The 26,996-nt window shown below is 41.3% G+C and overlaps 1 protein-coding gene across 1 annotated transcript in view; it reads left to right on the top strand.

Annotated features, from left to right (window-relative positions):
* The first annotated feature begins 875 nt into the window (after positions 1 to 875).
* The window catches only part of TRPM6 (transient receptor potential cation channel subfamily M member 6), an 86,600-nt gene continuing 60,479 nt past the window's right edge, over positions 876 to 26,996 (top strand). Inside the window, exons 1-11 of the mRNA XM_039567576.1 lie at positions 876 to 887; positions 8,026 to 8,105; positions 8,865 to 8,903; positions 18,434 to 18,614; positions 18,966 to 19,179; positions 19,991 to 20,115; positions 20,879 to 21,050; positions 22,305 to 22,479; positions 23,797 to 23,920; positions 25,456 to 25,528; positions 25,636 to 25,736. Of these exons, the coding sequence (XP_039423510.1) occupies positions 876 to 887; positions 8,026 to 8,105; positions 8,865 to 8,903; positions 18,434 to 18,614; positions 18,966 to 19,179; positions 19,991 to 20,115; positions 20,879 to 21,050; positions 22,305 to 22,479; positions 23,797 to 23,920; positions 25,456 to 25,528; positions 25,636 to 25,736 (1,296 nt within the window). The remainder of the gene's footprint in view (positions 888 to 8,025; positions 8,106 to 8,864; positions 8,904 to 18,433; positions 18,615 to 18,965; positions 19,180 to 19,990; positions 20,116 to 20,878; positions 21,051 to 22,304; positions 22,480 to 23,796; positions 23,921 to 25,455; positions 25,529 to 25,635; positions 25,737 to 26,996) is intronic.

Genomic DNA, 26,996 nt, shown 5'->3' with positions numbered 1-26,996 from the left:
GTCCTATCAGTCCTATAAACCAGTGCATTTGACTGTTGGTGCAATTTAACCCCCAAGGAGGCATAGCAGAGCTTCTACTTGTACATCCCAAGTGCTTGTGAAATACATCCATCTCTCTCCTGCTGGCCAGCCAGTGTTTCAGAAAGGCTGGGTGGCGGTGCTGTGCAACCTCAGCCCTCACAGTGAGCTCATCCTGCCCATTCTCCTTGCAGCACCGTCCTTGCCCCTGCTCTGGCCCTTGTCTCATCACTTGTGCCAGCACAGCTCAGGAGACCATCCGAACACACATGCAGGCATCTTGGTGAGCAGAGAGCACTGCTGGAAGGCTGGGTGGCATTTGGAGCTGCCCCTTGAGGGAGAGGAGTTGTCATCAGGGTGGAGCAGACAGGAGAGCATGCCTTGGAACATAGCCCAGCCTGCTGGAAGCCCGGAGCCACAGCCCGTCTTTGTGCCAGGAGGGCAGTGCTGATGGCTGCCAAGCCATTCTGTGCATAAAGTGTGACTGCAGCTGCTCCTCGCTGCCTGGCCCCGGGGACACCCAAGCCTTTGGGAGTCCCTTTGGCCACTGTTGCAACCCGCAGTGAATAAACAAGGGGGATAAGTCTGGTGTGGCGGAATATGTCTTGGACATGAGGCTGAAGGTGCAGAAAGACCTGGTGGAGAGCTCAAGAGCGTGTCCAGGTGGTCTCTGGGACAAAGAGCACAAGGTTGTCCTTGCAGTCCACAGTGGCTGCTCCCAGGCCATGGCTGGCTGTTCCTCCAGCTTGTTTGTGGGCCTGTAATGTATGATGGGTTAATGATGTGACTTACATTTAACAGTGAGCCAGCATGGAAAAGGAAAGCTTTTTTATTTGGAAGGTGGTGGGAGGGCAGACATGAAGAGAGAGGTAAGACATGTCCAGGTGGGAAATGCAGAAGTGGGACTGACCATACCTTCAGCCGCTTTAGAAATCACCCAAGATGTGCTTCCTCTTTCTTTGGAAAATGGAATTTCAGTTCTGTAACCATCTGCCTGTCTTGTAGTGTGTGCAAGGGCCGCTGTATGCAGCTGTCAAGTCCAAGAAGATTTTGTTACTATGTGAGACAAGAAATGGAGCAAAAAGAAGAATTCTGATAGAAATGACAGTGAACATCATACGGCTCCAGAGGTGAGCTGTGTGGATTGCTCACATCATGGAATCATAGAAGCACAGAATAATTCGGGTTGGAAGCAACCTTAAAGATCATCTAGCTCCAACCTACCTGCCACCTTCCTCTAGAGCAGGTTGTTAACGAAGTGTGACTTCCTGGGGCCCTTCATGCTTCCTCCAGCTGAATTTTGCAACCTGCATTTGCTTTTCACATTAGTTACTTTAGATATATCTGACCTTTAGAGAGACACCTCCTTAGTCAATATTAAACCCTGTGCTGGGATAACATAAAACAAGCAAAAGAAAGCTCTGATATTTACTATCAGGTAATTTTTTTCTCTTCCTTCTCTTGGTTTAAGCTAGGAAGACTTTTGTGCTCTGTGATTTTGAATCATTTGACAAAGGAATGCATTTGTCACAGCAATGAGTGGTTGACCTCTGTGACTTCTCAGCGCTAGGTAGGTGAGACCCAATTTCAAAAAGAGCAAGTTGATTAGCTCTTTGCTAAGATCAAGTTCTTAACAAGTAAGAAAAACTGCCTTCCAATGACTGCCTTTCAAAGTGGAAATCTGAATGAGACTTGAAGCATTGTACTGACCCTCTGAATAATACATCTGAAACATCATTTTCTTATGGCCGCCTGGATTTTCCCTTCTTTAAAATTACTTACAAGTAATTACTAACAAGATGATTTCATATGGGATATGTAACTTGCTTTCAATATTTATGATTTTCTGATTATATTGTATTAGTTAATAAAAGAACACCAAATGCCTGACTTTCTTTGGGAGTGACTTCCAAAATATTGCTGTTAAGACAGGAGTGCCCATTAAAAAAACTGTGAAAATTTTTGTCTCCAAAAGAGACACAGTAAAATAAGGCCATGGTTATATTTAAAGATTATAATAATTTGCAAATATAGTTTGGATTAATTTGCCATTTCTTCCTCCTTTACTGGTGCCTGCTCTTATTTGCTGCAAGTTTTGGGCATCTCCTATAATTTATCCTGCAATTTGGACTGCTTTCTGACAATTAAAATTTTTAGAAGTTGTATTTCTGTATCTTTACATATCTATTACTTCATACCAAAACTTGTTCAATAATTCATTATCCTATGCTGATTATTGAATTAGTTTTATGTCCTGGGGTGACGTTATGGAGCCGCTTTATTCCTTACCCGTCTGCTCAATGCCCACGCACGCTGTTTCTCTAAGATGGACCCAGGGCCGGGGCCACGGGCCGAGTGCGGGGCGGTTTAACGGGGCCCTGCGGCTCCAGGGGCTCAGCAGGGCTGGGGAGGGAGTGCGCCGGGAGCGCTGTGCTGCTCTTTGGGTTTCCTTTGTGTTCCGGCTAGAGGGAAAAAGGTTCTGTTGGTTTTTTTCTTGTTCTTTTTTCCCTTTCCTTCCCCTTGTCTCACTGCCTCCCTTCCCTCTTCGCCAGCCCGGGGAGGCTGCAAGGTACCCCTGGCTGGTCCAAGCCCGGGTATCTGTTCCCTGTCCAGGAATTCATTGTATTTTGAGAGGTTTTTTTATCCTGTTTTACCCTGTTTTGTTTGTGTGTTAATAAACTGTTTGGTTTCTTTTTCCCACTTTTAACTTCTTGTGACCCATTTGTCTCATTGGTGGAGGAAAAGGGGAGGCCCTTTCCTCCTGAAGTTTTGTCTCCAAACCCGAGACATTTTATAAGAAATTATATGCACTATTATGTTGTATACAGTGCCAAAGTAACCCAAATGTCAGCTTCTAGCAAGGTGGCTGCCATCAGCCATAAGCACTTTCATTATCTGTATGGGCCACAGGAATGAAGCAGTCAGATCCAAACTTTGTCAACAATCGCCATGCTTCTAGAACAGTGGGTTTTGGAGTGGCCTGCTTTAGGTGGAAGGCTGAATTATGTGTCATGTTGCAGCGACTTTTTGCATTTCCAGTCGGGGAAACTTGTTTTAAAGCAATTCTTAGGTATCTAGTGCCAGTATAAGATTTCAAGCAATGTTTGTGGGATCTGTTTCAAGGACAGAGCTGAAGAATATAAATTGTGATTTGAGATTTCTTGTGTTTACTCTTTTTGCAAAAGCCTGGGCTGCTGCAGCAGTGTTGAGGTGAGGTCTTGTGTGTCCTTCCCCACCTAGCCCGGTGCCATGGGCTCTGCAGAGGTCTGCTCAGCCCCTCCAGCTGCAAACCAGGCATCCCTCCATGAGCACCTGCATTCTGAGCTGGCTGTGCTCTTGGAGCACTGCTCTTTGATGTGTTTTTCTAAAACATCGCATGTTAAAGGACAGCAGAAAGACTTACTTGATTAGTTAATAAACTTAAAAAGTAAAAAGAAATAAACTAATTAAAGGTCTAATATTCCAGACTAAGCTAAGATTTCCATCAGTTCATTCTTCCCTGTGACCCAGGAGTTAAGCTGCAGATTTTTTCACAAGGAGGGTTTTGGTTTTAGTATTTCCTGCATTTTGTTGTCATAACCTCACAGGTATTTGTTGTGTTGTGTGGTCTTCTCTGGATCAGAAGCACCACATGGGAAAGCCCATTAAAGTCAAAGGGTTTTTGTTTTTTTGGCTAAGCTTGGGTTCAAAATAGTGGAAACAGTTTTATGAGTCTTTGATGCAAGACCCTAATCCAGAAAATCACTTAAGCATACCTACTTAGCTTTTAAGCACAGTTGATTAACTGCGAAAGAAAATGCTATAGCATTTTGTGAAGATTGAATTTATGTATTTTTGAGAAGCTAACACACTACATTTGTTCTGAGGAAATAAACCATAAGATCTCTCTTCAGAATGACTGAAGAGTCATAAGAAGTTCTGTTATCCCTCTTTGACTTGGGTCTGCATTTATCCTGCAAGCACAGGTGACTTCTGTTAGTGTTTGTACTGTATTTGTGAACACCTAAGAATATGTTTTCAGTGGATGTTTGAATTGGTTACTAGGAAATAATCACAGAAATTCTGCTGTGACCTGAAATTATATACTGTCTTTAAAAGCTTCTCAGTGCTACTGAATCTGCAGTCTGCCTGCAAAGGCAGTTTGAGATTAGCTGATAGTTGTTTTATGATTGGCCATGGTGGACAGGTGAACAGTGTTCACCGTTCACATTTCATTCAAATGAAATTATTTGCACAATATTTTTGAAATCTTGGTGAAATTTAGTGATGAAAGTTTTCTAGTGAATTCAATTGCTTATAATTGTGTATTTCAACAGATGTGCAGAATCTTCAACACTGGGGCACAGAAGTAGATAAGAAAGATTGGAAAAGCAAAAGCTGCCAGTTAGTAACAGATGTACGGATGCACTGGAGATCAGAGGAACCATGGCATGTCTGTGTTACAGAGCCGGTGGTTGTCCTATGACAGGGTAACCTGAACACAAGAAAATTCTAGAATAAGACCTGAGAGGCCACTGAAAACCTCTCATGGGTTCATATTTTACTGCATGTGGCCCTGGAGTTTTGCAATGTTGCTCTACCCTGCGTGGATCCAGAGTGGTGTTCTTTGTTTAGCGATCAATTGTATTATTTCATACCATCAGCGTGCATGGAGTGGATACTGAACCACAAAGTCCCTGCTCTGAAAAGCTTATGTGAGAGACAGCCTGTTAAGTTGGAAATCTCTTTAATGCTGGCAGTAATTTAACCAGCTGGTAATGAAGCCATGAAAAGTTTCCAGGGGTAGGGGTTCAAGAGATACCAGTGTGCTTAAACTCCGAGCTCTTGTGAAATAGTCTTGAGTGCTAGCTTACAGGAACTCTGGCTGCATTTCAGATATTTAATGTTATTGCAAGTGACTTGCAAGTTAATTTTGAAAGGGTTTAAGATATTTTAGGACACCTTGCTTGCAGTGGATTCTTGCAGCAGCTATAATAAGGGGAAGTTTTTCCCTCCTCTGATGTAGTTGAATAAAGGTTGGTCACAGACTGCACCATGCTGACTTCTCACAGACATGCTTTCACCTGAAAATAGTACCTCCCTCCTTCACAGGCACTAAAAGTCAGGTATTTCTGATTATTGACGTCCTCAGTAAGGTCCTTACAGGTACTGTATGTTTGAGTACTGAGGCAATTCTATTAGCCCCAGGATCATCTGTTCCTTTTTTAAAGAGTGTTTATTTTCATCTAATAATTTTGAGAAATAATTACCTTGAGTTGTATAAAAGTTGTATATGATGCATAACTTTTTTTTTTTTTTGCTAAAATTTTGACAAACCTGTTCAACAATGCAGAAATACTGGCCCTAGTTCTTTTAGAAAACCCCAGTTCTTTGGAAGTGACATTGTGTGCTGATTTCACTAAACATACAGTGTACGCAGAGCTGAGGTATGGTGCTTGACAGAACTTTCCAGCTCTTGAAGTAGCTCTTTGGCTAAGACACTGTGTTTCTCTGTCATCAGTACAAATTTGTTGCAGTTTCAGTAAGCTACTTACAACTTGATTTTTCTGCCTAGTTTCCAGCACAACTGTACTTTGCCTAAATGAACTAACCTGTTATGTAAACTGGCTAGTCATTGTGTGATTTCTAATTATCTGCACCTGTCTGGAGCGACAATGTGTCATTAAAGGCAGTTGCTGCTGTTTTGTCCAAAAATGGATCATATTTCAATAATGGATGGAATTATTAAGCCAGAGAGATGTGTGCCTTTTAATTTTCTTTTGCAGAGAATGGAACAATGGCCAGAGCAGCATGGTGTTTCATTAGAAAATATCTGTATCTGTGCCTTTCACCCTAAAGCAGGCATATTTACATCTAAGGATACTGAAAAATTGTTGTTTAGTATTGACAGTGTAACCTTGTTCCCCTGAGTTTGGTACTCGACCAGTGAACAGAGCTTTTGACTGGTCTTGAAGGAGCTGAATGCTTCTTACAGCTCTTGGTTCAGTAAAGCTAATTTCAGAGCAGGAAGAGTGTACATTAACCCCTCAATTAACAGTGGTTTTTTGTCACAATGCATCTGCAGGCTTTGACTTTGGCAAGGCTTTGCAGGGATGGTGGTGGAGGGGGGTGTGGGCTCAGGCAGAAGAAAGCAGAAGCAAAATTGAAGCATTCACTTATTTTTCCTGCATGGGTGGGTAGTGAAATCAGAGAGGGGAGTAGTACAGCAGGGGATCCCAGGTGAAATCAGTGAGGGGAGCAGTAGAGCAGGGGATCCCAGCGCTTGTTGCCCTGTCCCTGGAGACTGGTGAGCCAAGCCTGTACCTGCTCAGCCACTCCAGTGGGATGGTAGCACAGTCACTCTCCCTGCTGACAGCAACATTGCTTTGTGAAGGACCTCTGTGCTAGTTTGGATATTTAGGTTTTGTCTCCTCTCACTGCTCATTAGAAAGGATTTGAAAGAAATGAGTGGTGCATATGTTTTCCTGTATTTTACACTGTGATCTCTTTCCTTACTTCTGGAAACCTTAATTTTTGAACATTTTGACCTGACAGTGTCCCTTTAATACCATATTATGCAAGGATCTTAGACATTAAAGATATTGGAAAAGTGATTAAAAGCAGTTTTCTGAAAACTACTCATGTGCCTTAAATTTCAGAGCCAAACTCTTGCCACTCCATTGACTAAATCAGTCTAGAAATCTCCAAAGCCTCTTCTGTGTCACGGAATTATAAGCAGCAATCCTAATCCTCAGACTGGTGAGAAAAGAGACGCCAGAACTCCAAAACAAAGGTCTCAGGACTTCCTTAGAGGAAAATCAGAAGGAAAGCTGCAATATAAACTTGGCTTCAGGTCTTTAGTATATCAGAACAGAAATTTGCCAGTGAGAAGGAACATGTAGTTATATTTTTGTCTCCTTTAGGACTTGGTAGTGAAAAGGATACATGCTGATGATGGCTGAGATGTATGTACCTCACTGTAGTGACAGGGAACATGTTACAGAAGCCTTTTACAAAACTAGGAATCAAGAGCTAGACTAGAGAAGTTTGCTGTTCAGAAGTCTCCTCTTTTTGTTTTTACTTGCCCAGCCCTCAAGTCATGTATGACTATAAAAGAGCATGAAGTTTTAACCCTCTTTTCTTGATGATACAATCAGCCTAAAAACCTAAATAAAGCCTTAGATTAAGAATTAATGTTAAGGTTCTCTTGTAAATTTTACATACTAAATAAAGGTTTTACCTATATAAAATTAAGAATAATTACCTAATTAAGACCCAGAGATTTCGAAGTTCAGCATCCAACAGTTACCGTTCCTTTCAAGGAATTTGATCCTGATAGACCTGAAGAGAAAGGTTCAAAGATTTCCAGTGAGATTCTTTGACAAAAGTCTGTGTGCCATAGTGACTGTTCAGTTTGTTGAGCTGTAAACAGGCATCACTAAGACAGCACACCAGGAGGCTGGTGGAGAAAGCCCACCTGAGTGCCAGGTCTAGGTCCCCTGCTTTTGCATTTCACTCTAGTCCTAGTTCAGCAAAATATAACCAGAATGCATCTATTCTTGACTCTGTGAAGAATAATAAAAGAAGGACTCAACCGTCTCTTTCAAGTATAATGAAAATCTTGCCTTTTTTGACACAGCTTTAGTAAGATCACAGTTTGCTAGTTTTCTGGCAGAAGGAGAGTGCAATTCTTTAAGCAATTTTGATTCATCCTTGCCGCTTTCTCTGTTGAACTCTATTCTCTATTGTGTATATTGTATTATATGTCTTTGATGAAACATCTAAATAATTCTCATGGTGGCAAAAAATTTAAATATTGATCTTCTTGGGGAATTCTGTAAAGCTTGGAGGTGAAGGGCTAGGACTGTTCAGAGCTGTAGTTTCAGCTTGTAGTCTTACACCTAAGATAGGTGTAAGATAGGAATTGTTCTGAGTTATCTGTATACAGCCTTATTGTCATTACAGTGCAATTTTTGATATCATGTTCCAAAGTTCAGGAATGCATTTATATTTGAAATGTCTTTTTAGCCCCACAAATCTTGGATCGAAGAGGTCTTCAGTAAAAGAGAATGTGCACACATTATTCCCAGTTCAAAAGATCCGCACAGGTAAAACAATGAATTTCTCCTTTTTTCTGTTACATCTAAAAATAATCAGGATAATTTTTTATGGGCATTGTGTTTGGTTTGGATGATTTTTTTAGTATCTCAGTCAGTGATTGCTGGTTTATGGGTGTATGTTTTAAATGAAACTATTTGAACTAGAAATTGGCAGCAATTAACCTTACTATGCTTCTTAGATTTGTTGCTCTCAGTCCAGTAACCAAAACAGGAATGGTATCCAATTAAGAGATTGAATTACATGGAGTTACCGCTGCACCATTTTTTCCCTTCCTCAGAATAATTACTGCTGCTGAGCACAGTCAGAATAGGTAGGTGTAGACTACAGAAGGAGTAAGGAAGAGATCAAATCCTCAGCCTGTGCTTTAGGACCAGAAAGCAAACATAACTTGGCATTAGAGATTATGTATCTAGTGGATGGTGTTGCCTAGATAAATTTGTGGACATCACATTCTGACAATGTAAGCTTGTAATTTTGATCATATGGTTTTGAACACATGGATAGTGTAGCATACACAAGATGGAGAACTCATCTATAAAATGCAGATCTGACATACAGTCTGAGCTGTGAAATCTAAACAAATCGCTGAAGTTATCCAGTACATTTTCCAGGGGTTAGTGCTGGAGATGACAGCCTGTATTGTTGTTGATGAGAATTCTTTCGCTGTTGAATTGGTACTGTAAGAAAAGCATTACAGCTGTCTTATTTTATACAAACACGTATTAATGATTCACCTTTTATCACAGATGTCCTGCAGGATGCCAGGTGTGCCAGAATTTAATCAGGTAAGAGTGCAGAAATATATATGGGCAATTTTTGTAGTGACCTAGTAATAGACAATCTTAGTCAAGGAAGCAATGATAAGAGAAATATCCCTCCTGTTTTATAGTCAGAGCAGCATTTCTAGGGGTGTGCTAGAGAATGCTTAGTGTAAACATAAGTAGAATAAATTGTGTGATTACCTTTTGATTTATTTGCAACAGAAAATTCTGCCCAAATACCTTGTGCAGATGATTTTGTTTTAATCTCCTCCTGAGGAATGACAGGCAGAAATGTGTCTTGAAGTGAGAGACAACTCCAGCTATATCCTGGATTGTATGAAGGAGAGTGAGTCAATAGCAATAGACAACCATGAGAAGTATGGGAAAAAAAAAAATAAGGGAGAAGAAAAAGGGTAAAAGAAACACCCCAGTAATAGGTTTTTTGAAGATTTTTCATCTTCTCTCCAGTGAGGATTCTGACTTCCTGCTTTTGGGAAGGCAACAACAGATATTATATCGCTTTGGTGCTTTTAAGTTTCTCCAGGTGAATTGTATTTCGTGACCTTTATTAATTAGTTGTTTTCAATCCAATATTTGTCATTCAGATGGTATTACCAAACATATTTTGGTGCTGTATGTTTATGATAATACATTATCAGTTCTTGGAACAAAAAGTTCAACCTCCATTTGTTTTGAGTTAAAGGCATCTGAAGGCTGAGGCAATAACTGATGAGTAGCAAGCTGGTGTCAAGTAGTCCCATAACCCGTATCAACATGATTATCTGCCTTTTCATTATGCTTCACAATTTATTTGGCATCTAAGATTTACAAGAGTTCTGTTTTACAAAGAGTAAATAAATTACTTCTGGAATCAAATCACTGTAAATGGCTGATAGGCAGAATGGTGTTGGTAAGGCAAATGATTTGTGTTTCTGTTCAGAAAGTGTCAGCTCCCTCTAAGAGAATGATCTCATGCATATTTTGCTTCAGCGTGGAAGAATAGATGTTCAAAGATTTTTGCAGGGCTTCTGAGAGAAGAAATGCAGGGGGCATTTTAATGCTTCCTGCTGACCTGCGGTTACCCAGCTGGGTATCACAACTGAAGTTGCATTGTCCTTCAAAATACAGCAGTGTAATTTCATCTAAATCAAGACTACAGCAGTTCTGTGGTTCTCCCCCTCTCCCCTCTCAGAGTGACCATGTTGTTAATCAGTCTGGGAAGATCATTAGGACAAAATGTAGCCCACAGAAGTGGAAAACCAAACCAAGATTAACTTCCACCAAATAAGCCTCCTAGTCAAGCACAGTTTATCTGCATAAATGTGAATATGGTGCTAGGAGAGGGAGGAAGAGAAACAGGAAATGTGTACTCCAGTGGATGGGTTTGTTTTTTTCTTTCACCTTTCTCTGTCAAGACATCCTGTATCTTTGTGTGTCTTTTATCTTGTAGTTGTTTCTTTCAGTTTTTGCTGAGCATTTTCATGCTGTTTAGGTTACTATGAATCCAGTCTGCTGGTCTGTCTATGTTTGCAGAATGTGTGTGGGTGTCGAATGTTCATTTCAGTCAGCCCTTATCTTACAAGTAAATCTTTCCAAATGTTAACAGTACTTGTCTTCTTGAGTATCTCAAGGTGTACAGACAACTTTGTTCTAGGAGAATTTTTCTGTTCCTAACAAGGACAAATAACTTTCATATGATTGTTGTGACTGGTTATATTGTATTTATTAGATCAGCAATGAAACAGGTTTTGGGCCTCCTGAGTTCTGCAGTTTTCCACAACAGTCCAAAAATCATGTGGATATACTTGATGCCTACTATAATTTGACCTAGTATTTATTGTAAGCAAGTGAAATCTCTGAAAGATTTCTTTTGTAGAGAATTTCCAAGGTTTGCAAACAGTTTGTGAATGGAAACAGATTGTGAATGGGTTATGTAACTAATTTGCTAATTCTAAGTAGAATTACTCTGTTTAGACATTGCTAATCAAATCTGAGTAACTTAGCAGCACCTTTGTCAATGCTCCCCTGGTGAGTCAGAATGGGTCTCTATCTACCCTTCTGTGCAGAACTCTCAGAAACATCCCAGACAGCAGTTAGACCGATCTCACTTTATGAGTATTCAGAAGTGCGGTGTCAAATTCCTGCATCCTTGTAGATCTGAGATGTTCTTGCAACTTGTCTATATATCTCACCTTTTAGGTGTAATTTTAGACGCAACTTCTAAATCACTGCCTGCTAGAGCACTGGACATTGCAGTCTGACTCTTGCTTTACTTTTACTTCAGTGTCAACCCTTTGGGTTTTCCCTTGTTGCTCAAAGTATGACTTTTCTAGTGGCCTGCTTTTATATTACTGATGATGTACCCACCTTCTCCAGCAGCTTGGCGAGCCTTTGAGGCAAAGAAGGCAAAGTCATTGCAAAGATGCTTTGTATCAATGCATATCCTATATCCATAAGATCACAGAGTAACTCAGACATGTTCCTCAGTATGGTCAGCCAGGGTGGTCAGAAGAGGATGCTTCACCCAGTTGTGTGAAATCCCCAAGGATGGAGAGAACCCACCCTCCCCGGTTCCTGACTCCACCACTGGGTTGTCCTCCTGGAAAAAAGGCTTCTTATTTCCAGTCCTCAGACTGTTTCAACTGTGCTGCTGCCTCTCACCCTACTGCCATGCATCACTGAAGAGCCCATCTACATCTTCTGTATCCCATCTCGTCAGTGCTGGGTGTGTCATTGGAGCACCTGAGGCCACCTCTTGTCCCAGCTGAACCATCCCCTGTCCAAAAGCCTCTTCTCAGAGATCAAGGGCTCCAGCCCCACCTCTGTCACCAGAATAGTCCCTCTGCCCCCAAAGTCTCTCCACTTTGCTGGTGTCTCTTTTGTGCTGGGGACTGAAGCTGGAGGTGGTACCCAGACAGGGGCTGACCAGCACCAAGCAGAAGGGATGGAACCTATTGTCCCCTGTCTCTCAGACCATGTCCTGCTTACACCACCCCAGGCACCTCTTGCCCTCGTTGCTGCCCAGGCACATGGATGACCCTGTTTCAGCCCACGAACAACGAGGAGCATGCCTCAGAAATGCCTCACCCCTAGGCCTGCACATTCCCTCCATCCCTTTTTCCAGGTTGCTGGTGGACAGGCTGAACAGGAGTGGCCCTGTACAGACCCTGAGGAACCCTGAGGAACTGCTTGATACTGGCCCACCACCCAGCCTGGTCCTCACCTGCCAGCCTGTCATCCCTCCCGCACTGTAATGTCACAGCCCAGCTACAGAAGCCTGGATAGAGCAAAGGTGCTCTCCTCTCATCCCTACCATTATGTTGCAGAAGGCAGTGAAGTGGGTCAGGCATGACTGACCCTTGGCAAATCCTTGCTTACCGCTTCCTGTCACTGTCTCCTCTTTCATGTGCCCAGATGTGGGCTCCAGGAGGTATCACACCTTGATTTTACCTCAGACTTATGGCCAGATGACTGGCCTATTGTTGCTCAGGGTGGCTCTTGCCCATTTTTGAAGGCAGGCCTGACATTTGCCTTTCTCCAATTATTGCGGACACCCCTGATCTTCACAGCCTTGGAAACAGGCTCTAAAAGGGCATCAGCCCCCTCCCTCAGCACCCTGGGGTGCAGCCTGACAGGTCCCAAGGACATGTGTGTGAATCAAGTGCTCTTGTGCTATTTTGACTCAAACATCAGCTCAGCCTGCTAGTGCCACTTCTCCCTTGAGCCCTGTCTCCTGGAGTGTGGAAGGCTTCCTTCTCCAGTTTGCTTTTGCAGAGCATTGAATCAACCAAATGTAATTTGCTAGGTTGAAAAAATGGAGTGCAAACCTGATTCATGGCTTCTGGGTATCAAGAAGTGCCTTACTAAAGCAGCTCGTATCCCGCATTGCCTTCAGGATGTTTTGGGGTTTGGTTTTGGTTGGCTGGTTGGTTAGTTGGTTTTTAAAAATCTGTTTCTTTGTCACCAGTTAGTTCTCACTCATCTCCACTGAAAACTCTCTCTTCTGGAATGCACATCTTCACAGTTTTGCAGATGTTTGCATCTAACCTGCCCCTAAGTGGACAAGTAGTACAGCTGAGGCCCGAGGCAGTCATTGCGTTCGGGTTCTTGAAGGATGTTTGGTTTCTCAAAGGAGGAAAAGTGAAGAATTTATCTCCATTTCTCAGGCTGTGTTAACTTCTGAAATGTCTAAAGGAGACCTGGACTGTCAGCTGTCACTATAAATTACCCCGAAGTTAATCCTGTAGAGGAGACCGAAGCCTGCTGAAGCCTGTAGAAGAGTAATGATTGAATTTGGAATCTGGGTTATTATTCCAGATGCAAACCTTTAATGCTGACTGAGTTTCTGGTATCTTTCTGTCCTGTTCCTGGCTAGGACAGGTTTAATTATTTGCAGAAGCCAGCAGGGGCCTTGACTAGGACCCAGAGGTTGTTGTCTACCACCTCAGGTCATTGCCAAAGCTGAGGGGAAGGAGTCTCTTCTGGGGAGGAGGGGTCCGTTCTCAGTCAAGGTAGTGTGGTTTTGTCTATTGTCAGGGGCTTTCTGTGTGAATCATTCATTTTTTGTGCCCCTTGTCATCAGTTTGTCGCTGTTACTGTTCATTTCCTTATCTTGTTGCTGTTTCCAATAAACTGTTGTTATCTCAACCCATGATCTTTACCTTTTGTGCCTCCAGTTCTCCTTTCCAGCCCCAACAGGGGAAGGACAGGAGGAGGAGTGAGAGAATGGAGCATGGTTTGACATGTTCCAGTGGGAACAATAAACTGGGGAGTACCATTCCTAAACCATGACAGCCTTATTTGGTACCTAATGTGTGGCAAGAAGAGCTGAGGTAATGAGATGTGGCCAGCGCTGGTTGGAAACAAATTTGATCTAAGTGTTTGTTGCAATAGGTATGGAGCCACTGGTCACAATGTTACCAGGTCTGTTCATGTGGGTGTGGTACCTAACCCTGACTATATTGCCATGCGTGCTCCTCTCTATGTTCCTTCTCTAACTAGGGGGAAGACTGCTTTGTTGCTGTAGTGTGTGATATCAGCTTACGGCATCATAACATCAAGGGCAATGAAGGTCATTTGTGACATGTGTTCAGCATTGCCCTCCTAACCTTATCTTGGGTGCAACCTTTGGGAGTCCATTAATAATCGTACCGAGTCCATGGGGAGAACAAAGGAGGATGATTTTCTCCAGCTTTTCACCCCCTTTTCCTCCTTCAGGCCTGTCACAATGGCTTTTGAGAATTTTGAATTTCTTTTGGATGTTGAGGAAACCATGTTCTTGTTGCTAATTCTGTCAGGTCCCCCAAAGTGGTCCACACTGTGATTAGAGTCAAGACAGAGATTTCTGGGGAGGTTTATTCAAGAGTTCTGTCCCAATGGGGGACAGTCATGAGTGACATGTGATGTGGAAGGACATGGGCCAGTATTTTGAAGACTTCTCCAGTGATTTGGAAAGTCACCCCTGAACAACTACAGGACCCTGTTAAAATGATAAAATATATCATGGAAAAATGCTGTGGCAGTTCCAGAGAGGTGTGACATTATGTGGCATGCTGGGCTTTGAATACTGCTCAATCAGACACTGATCAAGACTAGAAAGTGCCCTCAGGGGGAGGACAAGGAAAGCAAAGCAAGAGGCACTGTGGCCACTCAAACTGCAGCTGAGCCAGAGGATGAACCAGTGCCAGTAGCGGTTGCCCCTACAGAAGAAATCCAAGTAAAGGTTGAAGAGGAAGTAGGGCCCTCATAACAGGAGGAAGAGGCAGGGCCAGAGGTAATCCCCTGATCCCTATCCCTGGCTGAGCTGTGAGGTATGTGAAAAGATTTCAGCTGCCAGTCAGGTGACCTGGCTCCTCTGATGCACGGATATTGTGGCCCATGATGTGAAACTAGATGGTAGTGAAACCAAGCAGCTGGGATCCCTGTGGGCATTGCCAGGAGGTTTGGGAAGAGGACAGAAACTCTCAGCCACTGAGTTGACTCCTGTCAAGTGTGAGGGAAAGGTGCTCTGTCAAGGATGATCTAATAGTGCACCCAGGGAGGTGGGACACCATGGAGAAAGGTATCCAGTACCTGAGAGAATTAGCTGTGCTGGAGGTAATCTATAGGGATTCAAATAACGAGCAGTCCCCTGTAGATCCAGATGAGGTCCAGTGTACACAATCCATGTGGCAGAAGTTTGTATGGAGCTCATCATCATCGTACACCAACTCATTGGCATTGACGTCCATGAAAGGAGGAGAACAAACAGCGCTTCAGGTAACTGCCAGATTCCAGCAATATGAAGATGATTTTTTTGTTTCCCTTCCAACTTGCTCCTTGGCTGCGGAAAGACTGCCCAAGACTGCACAGAGATTCAAAAGGCTCGAACAAGGTAGAGAGGAAATGTCCCATGCCCCACCAGTATGGACCAGAGTCTCCACTACTCGGAGCAAGTGGCCCCCTTCTAGAGAGAGAGGGTACACACCATGAAGTAACCTGTGGTTTTTGTTGTGTGACCATGGAGAGGACATGTGGAAGTAGGATGGAAAATCCTTCTGAAGACTGCTTTTGCCATAAAACAAAGTAAGGTCAGGGGACCTGTCCAGGAAATTCAGTTTTTAGGATTAAATTGGCAGGATGGGAGTTGTCAGATTCCAATGGATGTGGTCAACACATTAACAGCTGTGATCTCAACCAACCAGCAAGAAAGAAACACAGGCTGTCCTGTGCACTGTGCGTTTTTGACGGATCTGTATTCAGGATTACAGTCAGATTGAAAGTCCTCTCTATCAAGTGATCTGGAAGAAGAATGATGTTAAGTGGAGTCCCAAACAACAAGGTTTTGAACAAATCAAACAGGAGATTGTTCATGCAGTTGCCCTTGTTTAGTCACGACAGGACAAGATGTGAAAAATGTGCTCCACATTGCAGATGGGGACAATGGTTCTTCCTGGAGTCTCTGGTGAAATGTACCTGGGGAAGCTCAAGGATGACCCTGTCCTGGGTTGCAGTGTATTCTATTACCATCCCCATCAGCCGTTGAAATCAGGTGGGGCAGTGTTTCCTTGCCTCCTCCCCCCAGACTATCTTTCTGTTAATTGCCCATCATTGTCCTGCCGCCTGACTCAGAGATAACTCCCTCCGGACTATCTTCTGTTAATGAGCCTAATCAACACTTGGCCTCATGACTCATTACCCCATTGTGAGATGCTCCACCCAGAGGGAGGAACCAAGCATCCCATCGTGGATATAATCTGAGGCTGAACACCAGAGACACTGGCTTCCCACTGGATTTCCAGAGGACAGGAGCTACACAGCCACCACTGGACTTCCTGAGGAAGAGCAGACTGTTTTACTACAGGATCACTGCTTCAGAGGACTGCAGCCACCATTCTACCAGACTGCTACCACCACCCTGCCTAACAGGGTGTCAGGTTGTACCTTGACTCTGTCAATTTGACGGTGTTTTTTTCTTTTACCTTTTTTCCCCTTTTCTTTAATTTCCATTAAATTGTTATTCTGACTTGGTGCCTCCCACTGGTTTGTTTTTCAAACTAGTACAGACCCCTGGGGTTCAGGGATATTCATTGTTGAGGAATGGTACTCCCCAATTCATCCCCCCACCAAGATGCTCCAAAACCACATGCCTCTCTCCCACTCCATCTTCTGCTCCCCCTTTCCACTGCAGTGGGGTGAAGCTGAGAACTGGAGACACAAAAGGCAGAAGATCATGGTTTGAGATAAGAACAATTTACTGGAAACAGCAATGTGATGGAAAAAAGCAAACAGTAACAGCAACAGTATTAATAAAAGAAGTGTACAAAAAAAAAAAAGAAGAGTGATTTACATGCAAAAATGCTCACTTCAGATCTCGTGACCCAAGCAGGGTCAGCCTCAATGCTCTGTCCCTCTTGAGACTGGCACCACCTGAACCTGTCTCTGGCTTGAAACCAGCTCCCTCCACTAAATTTATTCAACCAGAAATAATCCCTTCTCCCCACGAGAGAGAGACCCTTACCCCCTACCTCCAGCAATGATGTGAGGTGGTAAAGAATAACATCTTGGCCCTAGTCATGTCCCATCCCAGCTAGTGCAAAAAATTAACCCTGGCTTGGACAAAACCAGGACAGGGATACAAATGATCTGAGGCCTGTTACACCCCAACTGATAAAGAGATCCTGGCATCTTTTGGAGATGCTGAGCTTGAGCTGCTTCAGAAGTGATTGGCACCAATGCACAGCTCCTCCTGATACCCTGACTGACAGTGCTGGGGCTGGATGCTCAAAGGGAAAGTCCCTGCCACACATCATACCACTGGTACTTTATAGAGTAAGTGGAGTGTGCTGATGATACAGGTAGCTCGAACAGAAAACCCCAACTGGCCAGGAATCAGGAGCTGGCACAAAGACAAAAATTTCATATTTTTGTCAGAAAAGGATAAAGAGCAGGTGACACGTTCTGAGGAGGTCCCACCATATAATCAGCTATCAGAAAATGAAAAGCAATACATTCTCTTCGCTGATGCTTCCTGCTGTACTGTCTTCCAGGGAGAATCACAGAATCAGAGAATATACCCAGTTGGAAACAATCCACAGTGAGCGTTGAGTCTAACTCCTGGCCCTGACAGGACTATTCTAGAGAGTCACATCATCTGCTGAAAGGGTCCCTTCTGGGTTGGCATAGACTTACCGGGGAAGTGGTTTGGTGTCATCTATTGCTGGCGGGTTTCTGAGTGAAATGTTAATTTATTGTGCCCTCTGTTATTAGTATTGTTGCTGTTACTATTTGTTCTCTTATATCATTGCTGTTTCAAGTAAATTTTTCTTACCGTATTCTGTCATCTTTACCTTTTGTGCCTCCAATTCTTCTCTCCCGTGCACAGCAGGGAGAAGGGAAGGGAAAGGGATAAACGAGTGAGTGGTGTGTGGTTTGAAAAGTCTCAGTGGGTGCACTAAACTGGGGAATGTCATACCCAAACCATGACAATCCCCTCAGCATTGCACTTCAACCCATGTATTTGGTATATGCACTTTGCTGGCCTCCAAGTGTTAGTATAAAGATCACGCTGAAATTCTCCTCCTGGTTGTTGAGGATAACTCCTAGATCTTTCTTTAGTATTTAGAATAACCTGTGGTAATACTCATGGCAAACCTCAGTGTCCTACAACATTCCTCTGAATTGGAACATATAAGACCAGTAAGGCCAAGCTGCATTGCTCAGGTCAGAATTTCTGTAAGGGACTCTCAAACGGTTACAGATTCACACAGAATCACATCATGGTTTGGATTGGAAGGGACCTTTGAAGACTATCTAGTCCAACATCCCCCCAACTGTTATTGGTGTTCTTCAGGTACAGAACAAATTCTATACCCAACTAAACATAATTATGATTTAATTCAATGTTATTTTGCTATTGTTGCAATTTTTTCAACATGGTTAATTTTTGCTGCATTCCCATGAGACAACTGCAGTATTTTTATTTGCAGGAAGTTACTTGGGCTATTCACGTGTAGATCCTAAAGTTGTATGCAAGTGAGTTTGATATAAAATAATTTCTGCATTTTTAATGTGAGGTGTTGCTGTGGACGGCTGATTGGAGAACACCCAGGAGTAGAATTCAGCTGGCCTGTTTATCAGGCTGGTTCACAGAGTGATGGTGGAGAATGGTCTGTGCAAAAACACACTAGGATGAATCCAACAGATGCATTTGGTACAATCAATTTTCAAGATGGAGACCACACTTACCACGCCAAGGTAATAGGTGCTGTGTTTATATGCCTGGCTTATTTTTGTAATTTCAGTATAAGAAAGGCAAAAAGTGGGTTTGGGTGAATATCAGATTGATTGTCTTAAGAGGGCAGGGGAATCTAAAAGTAAACCAGATTAAAATGTGTGTATATTTTTATGTCGAACCTCACAGTGATTATAGATACTCTCTGTATTGCTCACATGCATTTTTGTGCTATCATGTTAGGGTACTATAATAGCTCTAATCCTTCACAAGATCTGCAGGACATTAATGCTTAGAACTTTGTAATGTGTTGCAGTTTCTTCTCCCTGAAGCATTTAAAATATGTTTATTTTACCCATTTTTATTCTTTCCAGTATATTAGACTTTCTTATGACAGCAATTTGGATCAGCTGTTGCATCTGATGGTTAAAGAATGGCAGATTGAATTGCCAAAGCTAGTGATCTCTGTTCATGGAGGCATTCAGAATTTCAAGCTTCCCTCAAAGGTCAAGCAGGTTTTCAGCAAAGGGCTGGTGAAGGCAGCTGAGTCTACAGGAGCATGGATAATTACAGAAGGCATCAACAGCGGTAGTGTAATTACTTTTCTTTGTTTCACTTCTCCTTTTGGTGTTTTTATCTCTGCATAACAGCATGTATATTTAGGTCAAATAGAGTGAAATTGTTCGAAAATTGGTGATATGTTAATACAAAATGAAGTTGGTTTTATTTAAGGAGCAGTTCTTAATTCAAAGAGTGAGATCGTGTTCATTTACTGTTGACAGGCGTTCTGAATATTTTAATTAAAGAGCAGAGTATTCTACACATAATAAGAAACACTGCATATAGCCAGAACTTATTCGCAGTAAATTTATCTGCTTCATTAAATTATTTAGGTTCTGTGGACTGTGATTAGTCTTTTTGAAACAATTTTCAAAGCTAAATTTAACTTGTGTTTTATAATTGAGAAAGTTTTGCATCAGGATAATCCATTAATTAGCCTATTAGTATCTGAAAATCCCTTTAGGTTACTCTTATAAACTCAGAGGGGCCAGTAAACTGTGGAACTGAAAGTTTTACTTCTTTAGCTGCTATTCAGTCAGGTGATTTTGCAGGAGAACTGTCCTGTGCATTTATGTAACTAATGAAGTTCTATAGATGTGAAAAGCACCATTAGCACCATGTAAGGATATTATTAATTAGAAATATGTGCTGAGTTTGAAGCAGCGGTACATTACATCTGAGCTCTGAAGTGTACATTAAATTTATCAGTTGGGTGGGATGTTTTGCTTTTGATTAAAATGTAACCATAATATAAATTAAGTGATGAGAAACCTCTCTTGGTGTCCTGTAGCAGGTCTCTGAACATAGAAGAAAATTTATCATTTGATTATCTGTTTAGGAGTGTCCAGGCATGTGGGGGATGCACTGAAAGGCCGTGCCTCACCACACCTGAGAAAGATCTGTGCTATTGGGATTCCTCCATGGGGTATCATTGAGAATCAGAGGGATCTCATTGGAAAAGATGTGAGTTGGATGCCCTTTAATAATAAAAGCCTTCATGTTCATGGGATGGTAGAGTTTTGTTGCATACTTGATTTTCTTCTAGATTAAACTCACTGGTTTGATATTTTTTTCTGTATAATAGAGGCTTAGATTTTTCTCAGCAGTAGAATTTTGTGGCATGTTGAGGACTGTATTTTGCTTTCTGTGTATAAATGAATAGTTTTAAAATACTTCTCTTCTTACAGGAAATTGCCATTTCTTTCTTAAATTTTGTAATTATTTAAGCAACTCTCTTGTGGTTGTAAATTGTGTTTTTCTATATTAAGATTCAGAATGAACCGCCAGCTATTAATATGTGTAGTATTTTATTCACAGTCCATTTTATATTCACAGACTACAACTTTATGTGAGGGCCTAATATACTCAAGTGTCTAAAAGCACTTAAGTAGTAAGGTGAAATCATTCCTGATAAATGTTAGCTCATGTATTTTCAATGGGAATACAACCCAGGGAAACTATGCCATGGTGTTTCAACTTTTGCAAAGAACATCAGACAGTGATTCTAAGGATTGCAAGCCTAATCAGAAATGTTTTCTGAGATTAATTGTGCGTTTGTTTCTGTTAAGAATCAAATGCTAAGAATCAAACATTTGAGTAGCACAAAAAGCATGATGGAGGATTTCAAACAACCACACTATGACGAAGAAATACATGCAAGTGAGGGAACATAAATGGTGGTGTTTTGTTGGTTTCTTTGCGGACCTTTTTATTTTGGTTTTCTCAGGTAGTTTGCCTGTACCAGACTCTTGGTAACCCACTCAGCAAGCTGAGTACGCTCAACAGCATGCATTCTCATTTTCTAATGGCAGATGATGGGACAGTGGGCAAGTATGGGAATGAAATGGTGCTCAGGAGGAATTTGGAGAAGTACATATCATTTCAAAAAATACATACAAGTAAGTATTGCTGTGGTCAGCTTTATGACAGAAAAACCTATCCTAGAAGTTTGGGAGGTACTCGACATTTTGTGTTACAGGTTGTACATCTTGATTTGCCATAGTTTTCACTGAGGTCAAATGTTATTAATTGCATGTGTCTTGAGCTCTGAAAATCAGGAAAATGAAAAGGACGGCATTTTCACAAAGCGTTATGCATTTGGATGAACACATATATTGGTTTTTCAGTTCTAGAGACATCTAAACGACTCAGATTATTTAATAAGTATTGAGCATTTGCTCACCTCACAGTTTTATGTGGTCTCTATTTAACCGTTAGATACTTTCCCATCATTTAACGAGGTGGGAAGATTGCTACATTCAGTGGAATTCAAATTCTTTTTACCCTGTTAATTACTTTTGTCCTCATCACTCTTCCCTATTGAAAGCCTGTGACCTCAAGTACAGCAACAAAGAGTGTTTGCAAAAGTAAAACCTTTAGCCAGTGTTTGACAGATTGCATAACTTCCACCATTTATTTATAGAGTACATGAGTTATGGTAAAGAAATAATTAAATAAATGTTCATTACATAGTAATTATTTCCTTTTATGCACTCGACTGTACAAATTATTTGTGAACGTTCACTCTTACCCAGTCATTCAAATCTTGAGGTACGTTAGAAAGGCATTAGCATTATGATGTTGATGTTGCTTCCTTTATCTGCTCACATTATAGAACTGACAAACTTAGAAACCAACCCAATTATTAACATGTTCATGTATAGAGCTTCTTACTCACAATCTTGTATGTCTTACCATGAGATTTTGCGAGTCAGGCTTTCATTTTCATTTCCATTGTGTTGCACTTGAAATTAATTTCTGTTTTTTAAAAAACCTGCCCTGCTGCTGTAACACTTGAAAGAGTCTCTGAAGAAATACCTGATTACTTTTCTGTGTGTGTAGGTAAATACATGTATATTGAACATGTTTCAAATGTCTTTGAATGTGACAACTATTTTAGAGGGAAGAGGGATATTTAGAAGGATGTTTTTTCTTCCCAATGCTTACAGGTTTTTCAGTAGTTTTTCATGGTCTTTTTGATCTGGTTGCAGAAGTTCTGTGAAAGTCTTAAAAGGTGTAAGTCAGATTAGAGATGGTGAAGGCAGTATTTCCTCTCCATTGAACCATGTATAAGTATTTATTTCCCAGATGTTTTGATTTTTTTGTGTGTGACAGAGATCTGTTTGTAACTGGTTAGGTGTGTTTTGAAACAGGAATGAGCCAAGGTGTACCCATAGTTGGGTTGGTGGTGGAAGGAGGCCCCAGTGTGATCCTAATGGTGTGGGAGTACGTGAGGGCCAGCCCTGCTGTCCCAGTGGTGGTCTACGAGGGCACAGGCAGAGCTGCAGATATCCTGGCATTTACCCACAAGCACACGGGTGATACGGGGTGAGTAGCGGCATAATGCTCCTCCTCCTTGGTCTGTCCTGTTGGCAGGCACCTGCCTGTCTCAAAACCGCTGAGACAATTTCCAGTGCTTCTAGCAATGATGCCACTGTGGTCTTTTGCCAGCTTTGACTTCTGTGATGGGAGAATGGAGTTTCTTTCTTCCCTGCCTCAAACTAGTGCTGAAATGATTATTGTGCCAAATTTACTATCACTTTTTCGAAGAGGGAAAAGTGCTTGTGGTATTCTGAATTATGAAATTTCTCACCTTTGGTGAGAGACGCTCTCGGATGGCCCCCAGAAGATTTGCTATTTTTTCAACTCAGACATGTCTCCAGCTATTGATATTCTGTATGTAGGCTTGGATTTGGATTGTACAAAACTTTTTGAGACTAGAGCTGGGGTTCATTCCTGTAGGAGCCTCAGGTTGCAGTAGGAGGAAGACTAAATTTCTTCATCTTTGGCTTTGGTGGCTTTGACTCAGTGGTAGCCCAGATTTGTTATCCTTGTCGAGCTGTAACTCTATGTCACCACCAGTTCAGTCTCAGCTGCAGGCTCTATTGAACCTACCTCGGTGAAATTTTTGCAGCCAAACTGGAAATTAAAATATATATTTGTATAGCAAATTAATATTATATGTGCAAGTTCTTCAAAGACAAAGAGCTTTTTAGATAAAAAATTGAATTTTAAAGAGGTGCCCTGGGTTCACTCCCATTTATGAAAAGGAATGATTTAATAGATTTTATATCCTAATTGTTTACTTATTGTCTTTTCTGATTATACTTTTGGATAGGTGGTATTTGCCCCTAGTGTGTTGTTTGAGAACTTTGTCTTCACTTGTTTTTCTCTCCATATTTATGATATTAAAAAAAAAAATCCTTCTATTTCAAAAGAAAAGGAAATTATGAATGAAAAGGTTAACAGAAGGATAAATAAGAGAAAAAAAAGGGAGCAGTAGGAGGCCTAATGAACAAATAGTGAGGAATTTCATTTTATGCCTTTTTTTCTTTCTTTACTGAAAGAAAGAAAAATCACTTCCAGTGATTTTTAGCTCATGTTCATAGAAAATCCTTTGAAAATTGTTAACTTATGTATTGTATTTTCAGTAGTAAGTATGTCTGTCAGAACTAATGCATATGTGATTAATAATTTATGTTATGGGATAACTTTGCTTTGTGTTGAAATAAGGATTAAGTCAACAGAGAAGTAGAAAAAAAAGAAATTTCTCCTATGTTTAATCTTTTCTGAACTGTCATCTGGGTGGGTAAGAAGTATCTATATATAAATATAATTGTCATTGATTCTATGCCTGTTTTCCAGGGATCTGTGCCCTCAGGTGAAGGAGGAGATATTAATGATGATTCAAAACATATTTAGATTGGAACAGAAACAGTCCAGTCATCTATTTCATGTTTTGATGGAATGCATGAAACACAGAGAGTCTGTGAGTAGGGTTCATGTGCTGAGTTTAGGAAGTCTTCATTTCCTGTTACCTTTTTTTGCTCTTTCTCTGGTGGGTCGGCATGAGCACAGGTGTTATATCTAATATAAAGATAGTACAAAGGTGTCGTGCCAATTTCTGTATTGAGTAGCTCTACAGAGCCTGTTAACTTCTCTGGTTTCAGTGTTTATGAAATGAGAGCCTTTCTGACCTTAGTAAAAGGCCAAATATCTTTGTTTTCACAAGAAAGATCAAATAATTCCTATTTTTTCTTCTCTAGTAGAGTCTTATTTATAATTTAGAAATGTTTCCTTCCATTCTTCTGCTTCCAACAGAATTGTGCTGGAATTTGTAACACTGCTATTAACTGGAAATGTCCTCCCTCCACCTTGTGGCCATGCTGCTTTTGATGCTGCCCAAAATAGGATTGGCTAGGTTGCCAGTGCACATTGCCAGTTCATGCTGAGCTTTTCTTTCATCAACACCCCGAAATCTTTCTCCCTGCTCTCAATTCTTTCTCTGCCCAGCCTTTATTAATTCTTAGGATTGCCCTGACCCAGATACAGGTCTTTGCACTTGGTCTTGTTTAACTTCATGAGGTCTGCACAGGCCCACATTTCACACCTGTCAAGGTCCTTCTGCATGACATGTCTTCCCTCCAGAGAATTAACACCACTCAGCTTCGTGTCATCGGCAAAACTGCTGAGTGTGCATTCAGTACCAGTATCTGTGTCCCCAACAAACACTTTAAGTAATACTGGTCCCAATACCAACCCTTGAGGGACACCACTTGTCACTGGTCACCTGACATTAAGCCACTGACCACAATCGTTTGAGTGTGACCATCCAGCCAATTCCTTATCCACGGAGTGGTCCACCATCAAATCCAGTTTCATCCAGTTTAGAGACAAAGATGTTGTCTATCAAATGCTTTACACAAGTCCAGGTAGATGGTATCAGTTGCTCTACCCTTATCCTCCAATGATGTAACCCTGCCATAGAAGACCACCAGATTTGTCAGGTGTGATTTGCACTTGAGTAAACCATATTGGGTGTCTCCAATCACATTCTTATTTTCCATGTGCCTTAGCAGAGTTTCCAGGACGATCTGCTCCATGATTTTGCTGAACCTGATTGGCCAGTAGTTTCCCAGGTCTTTCCTTTTAGCCTTTTTAGAAATAGTAGTTATGTTTCCCTTTTTCCAGTTACTTTGCCTGTCTGTCACAACTTTTCAAATATGATGGAATACCAAATATATATGCAAGTAATGGTAATTGTATTAATGATCACTAAAATGGAAACTACCCAATACATTTTTAGCATTTTTTGTTTTACTTCAAGTGTCTCTTCGGATGCCATTGCATTAAAAACCAAAATAGTGCACTTTCTGTCTGAAACAAAGGAGAGTTATGTCTGGACCCTTGCCATTGCTTGTGTTGAAATGTGTATGATTTAATCTACTACAGCCCGTACAAAGAAGAAATAACTACAGACTTCTCTCCCTCACCTCAAATAGTATACTTCTGCAATTCTAACAGATAACCGTATTTGATGCGGAGTCAGAAGATGAGCAGGACATTGATCTGGCAATTCTGACGGCACTCTTGAAAGGTATTGACCTGTTTTTTTCCGACATACAGTCTCACTGACTTACCTCTTCAAAGTAAGCGAGTAACATAAATGTGTGAAAACTGATAGATCATTTACCTGCTTCCTAGGTACAAATATGTCTGCTTCAGATCAACTAGATTTGGCATTGGCCTGGAACCAGCTAGATATTGCCAAGAAACACATACTTGTTTATGGACAACACTGGAAGGTACTATTACCTGTTATCTCTCACCATATCTTTGCACTTTATTTTGATGACAAATTTTCCATTATTTGCATTTGTCAAGGTTTAATTAAGGAATGGTTTGATGATTGGACTTAGTCTTCTGTAATCTACTTTGATTTTGGAGGGGCATCATCCTTAAAATAGTGTAGTATTCAACTACACAGTGCATCAGATCACATTTGGTTTTCCAGAGAAGTGATGATATACAAAATTCCTGTTTAGCTGTGAGCTTTTCCAAGTAGTTTCAGTGGTACTTCTGGATATGTATTCTTCAAGCCTGTGTTGACAATCATTGGTGGTTAAGGATATTTCATTGTAGCCTAGAATAGTCTTTTATCCAAAGATATAAACCCTAAAGGGGTGTTGCATCTATTTTCCTAGCTCTAGACAGAAACACAGAAATCCCAGTGTAAATCACCAGGTAAAAAAAAGTAACATCATTATTTTAGATATTGTTTCTCAGGAATAGCTGCAATGAGGGAGTTATGATCCAATTATACGAGATGAGTCTGCTCAAATCAAGGTGTAAATGAGACCATATGCAGAGTCAATAGCAGAGGTTTTTTATAACAGTAAATGTGAGGGACGGGGAGGGGGGAGAGAAAGAGAGTGAGAGAGAGGTTAAACAAAAGATACCACCATGTGGATTCCTGCAGTGTCCTGTTGGTCCTTCTTCACCCTGGTCTTCAGTGGTGAGGGCCCCTGAGTTGTTCTGCTGGAGGTACCACCTTTATACAGTCTAAGTCCCGGGTATTCATGGGGTGTGCTGTTCCCATATGGGAAATCCCATTCCCATAACTTGAGTTGGCATGTGGATAAGCACTTGCTTCCTTTCTCAGTTTGCCACAGGGGAAATTTTTGTCCTGATGCTACCCAAACATTTACCTCCATTAGCCTTGGAATTAGGTCCTTCCCGCTGTGCCATCTGTGCTTATCTCAGGTTTTGTTACAGTGGCTTATCTTATGGGGACAGTGTTTTGAGATAGCCAACTGCATTCTTTAAGTCCTTACAGAAAGCAAGCCATTATTTAGACCTGCATTAGCTATATGTGTGTGAAAGAACATACAGTAGCAATTAAATCAATTCATTAATTGATTAATTTATTAATTAAATTTAAATTGCGGTTTTCAAGTTTTCAGAGGTAATCCAGTATTTAAGTATAACCCTCCCTAAGTGAGTTTTTTGTGTACATAAGAAGATTTTTGTAGATAAATATAAAACTCTATGTGCCTCAACATGGT

The sequence above is a fragment of the Corvus cornix genome, chromosome Z, assembly GCF_000738735.6.
Source record: "Corvus cornix cornix isolate S_Up_H32 chromosome Z, ASM73873v5, whole genome shotgun sequence".
Taxonomy (NCBI): Eukaryota; Metazoa; Chordata; class Aves; order Passeriformes; family Corvidae; genus Corvus; species Corvus cornix.
Note: the sequence above shows the minus strand (reverse complement) of the source record. Positions and strands in the feature narration are given on the sequence as shown.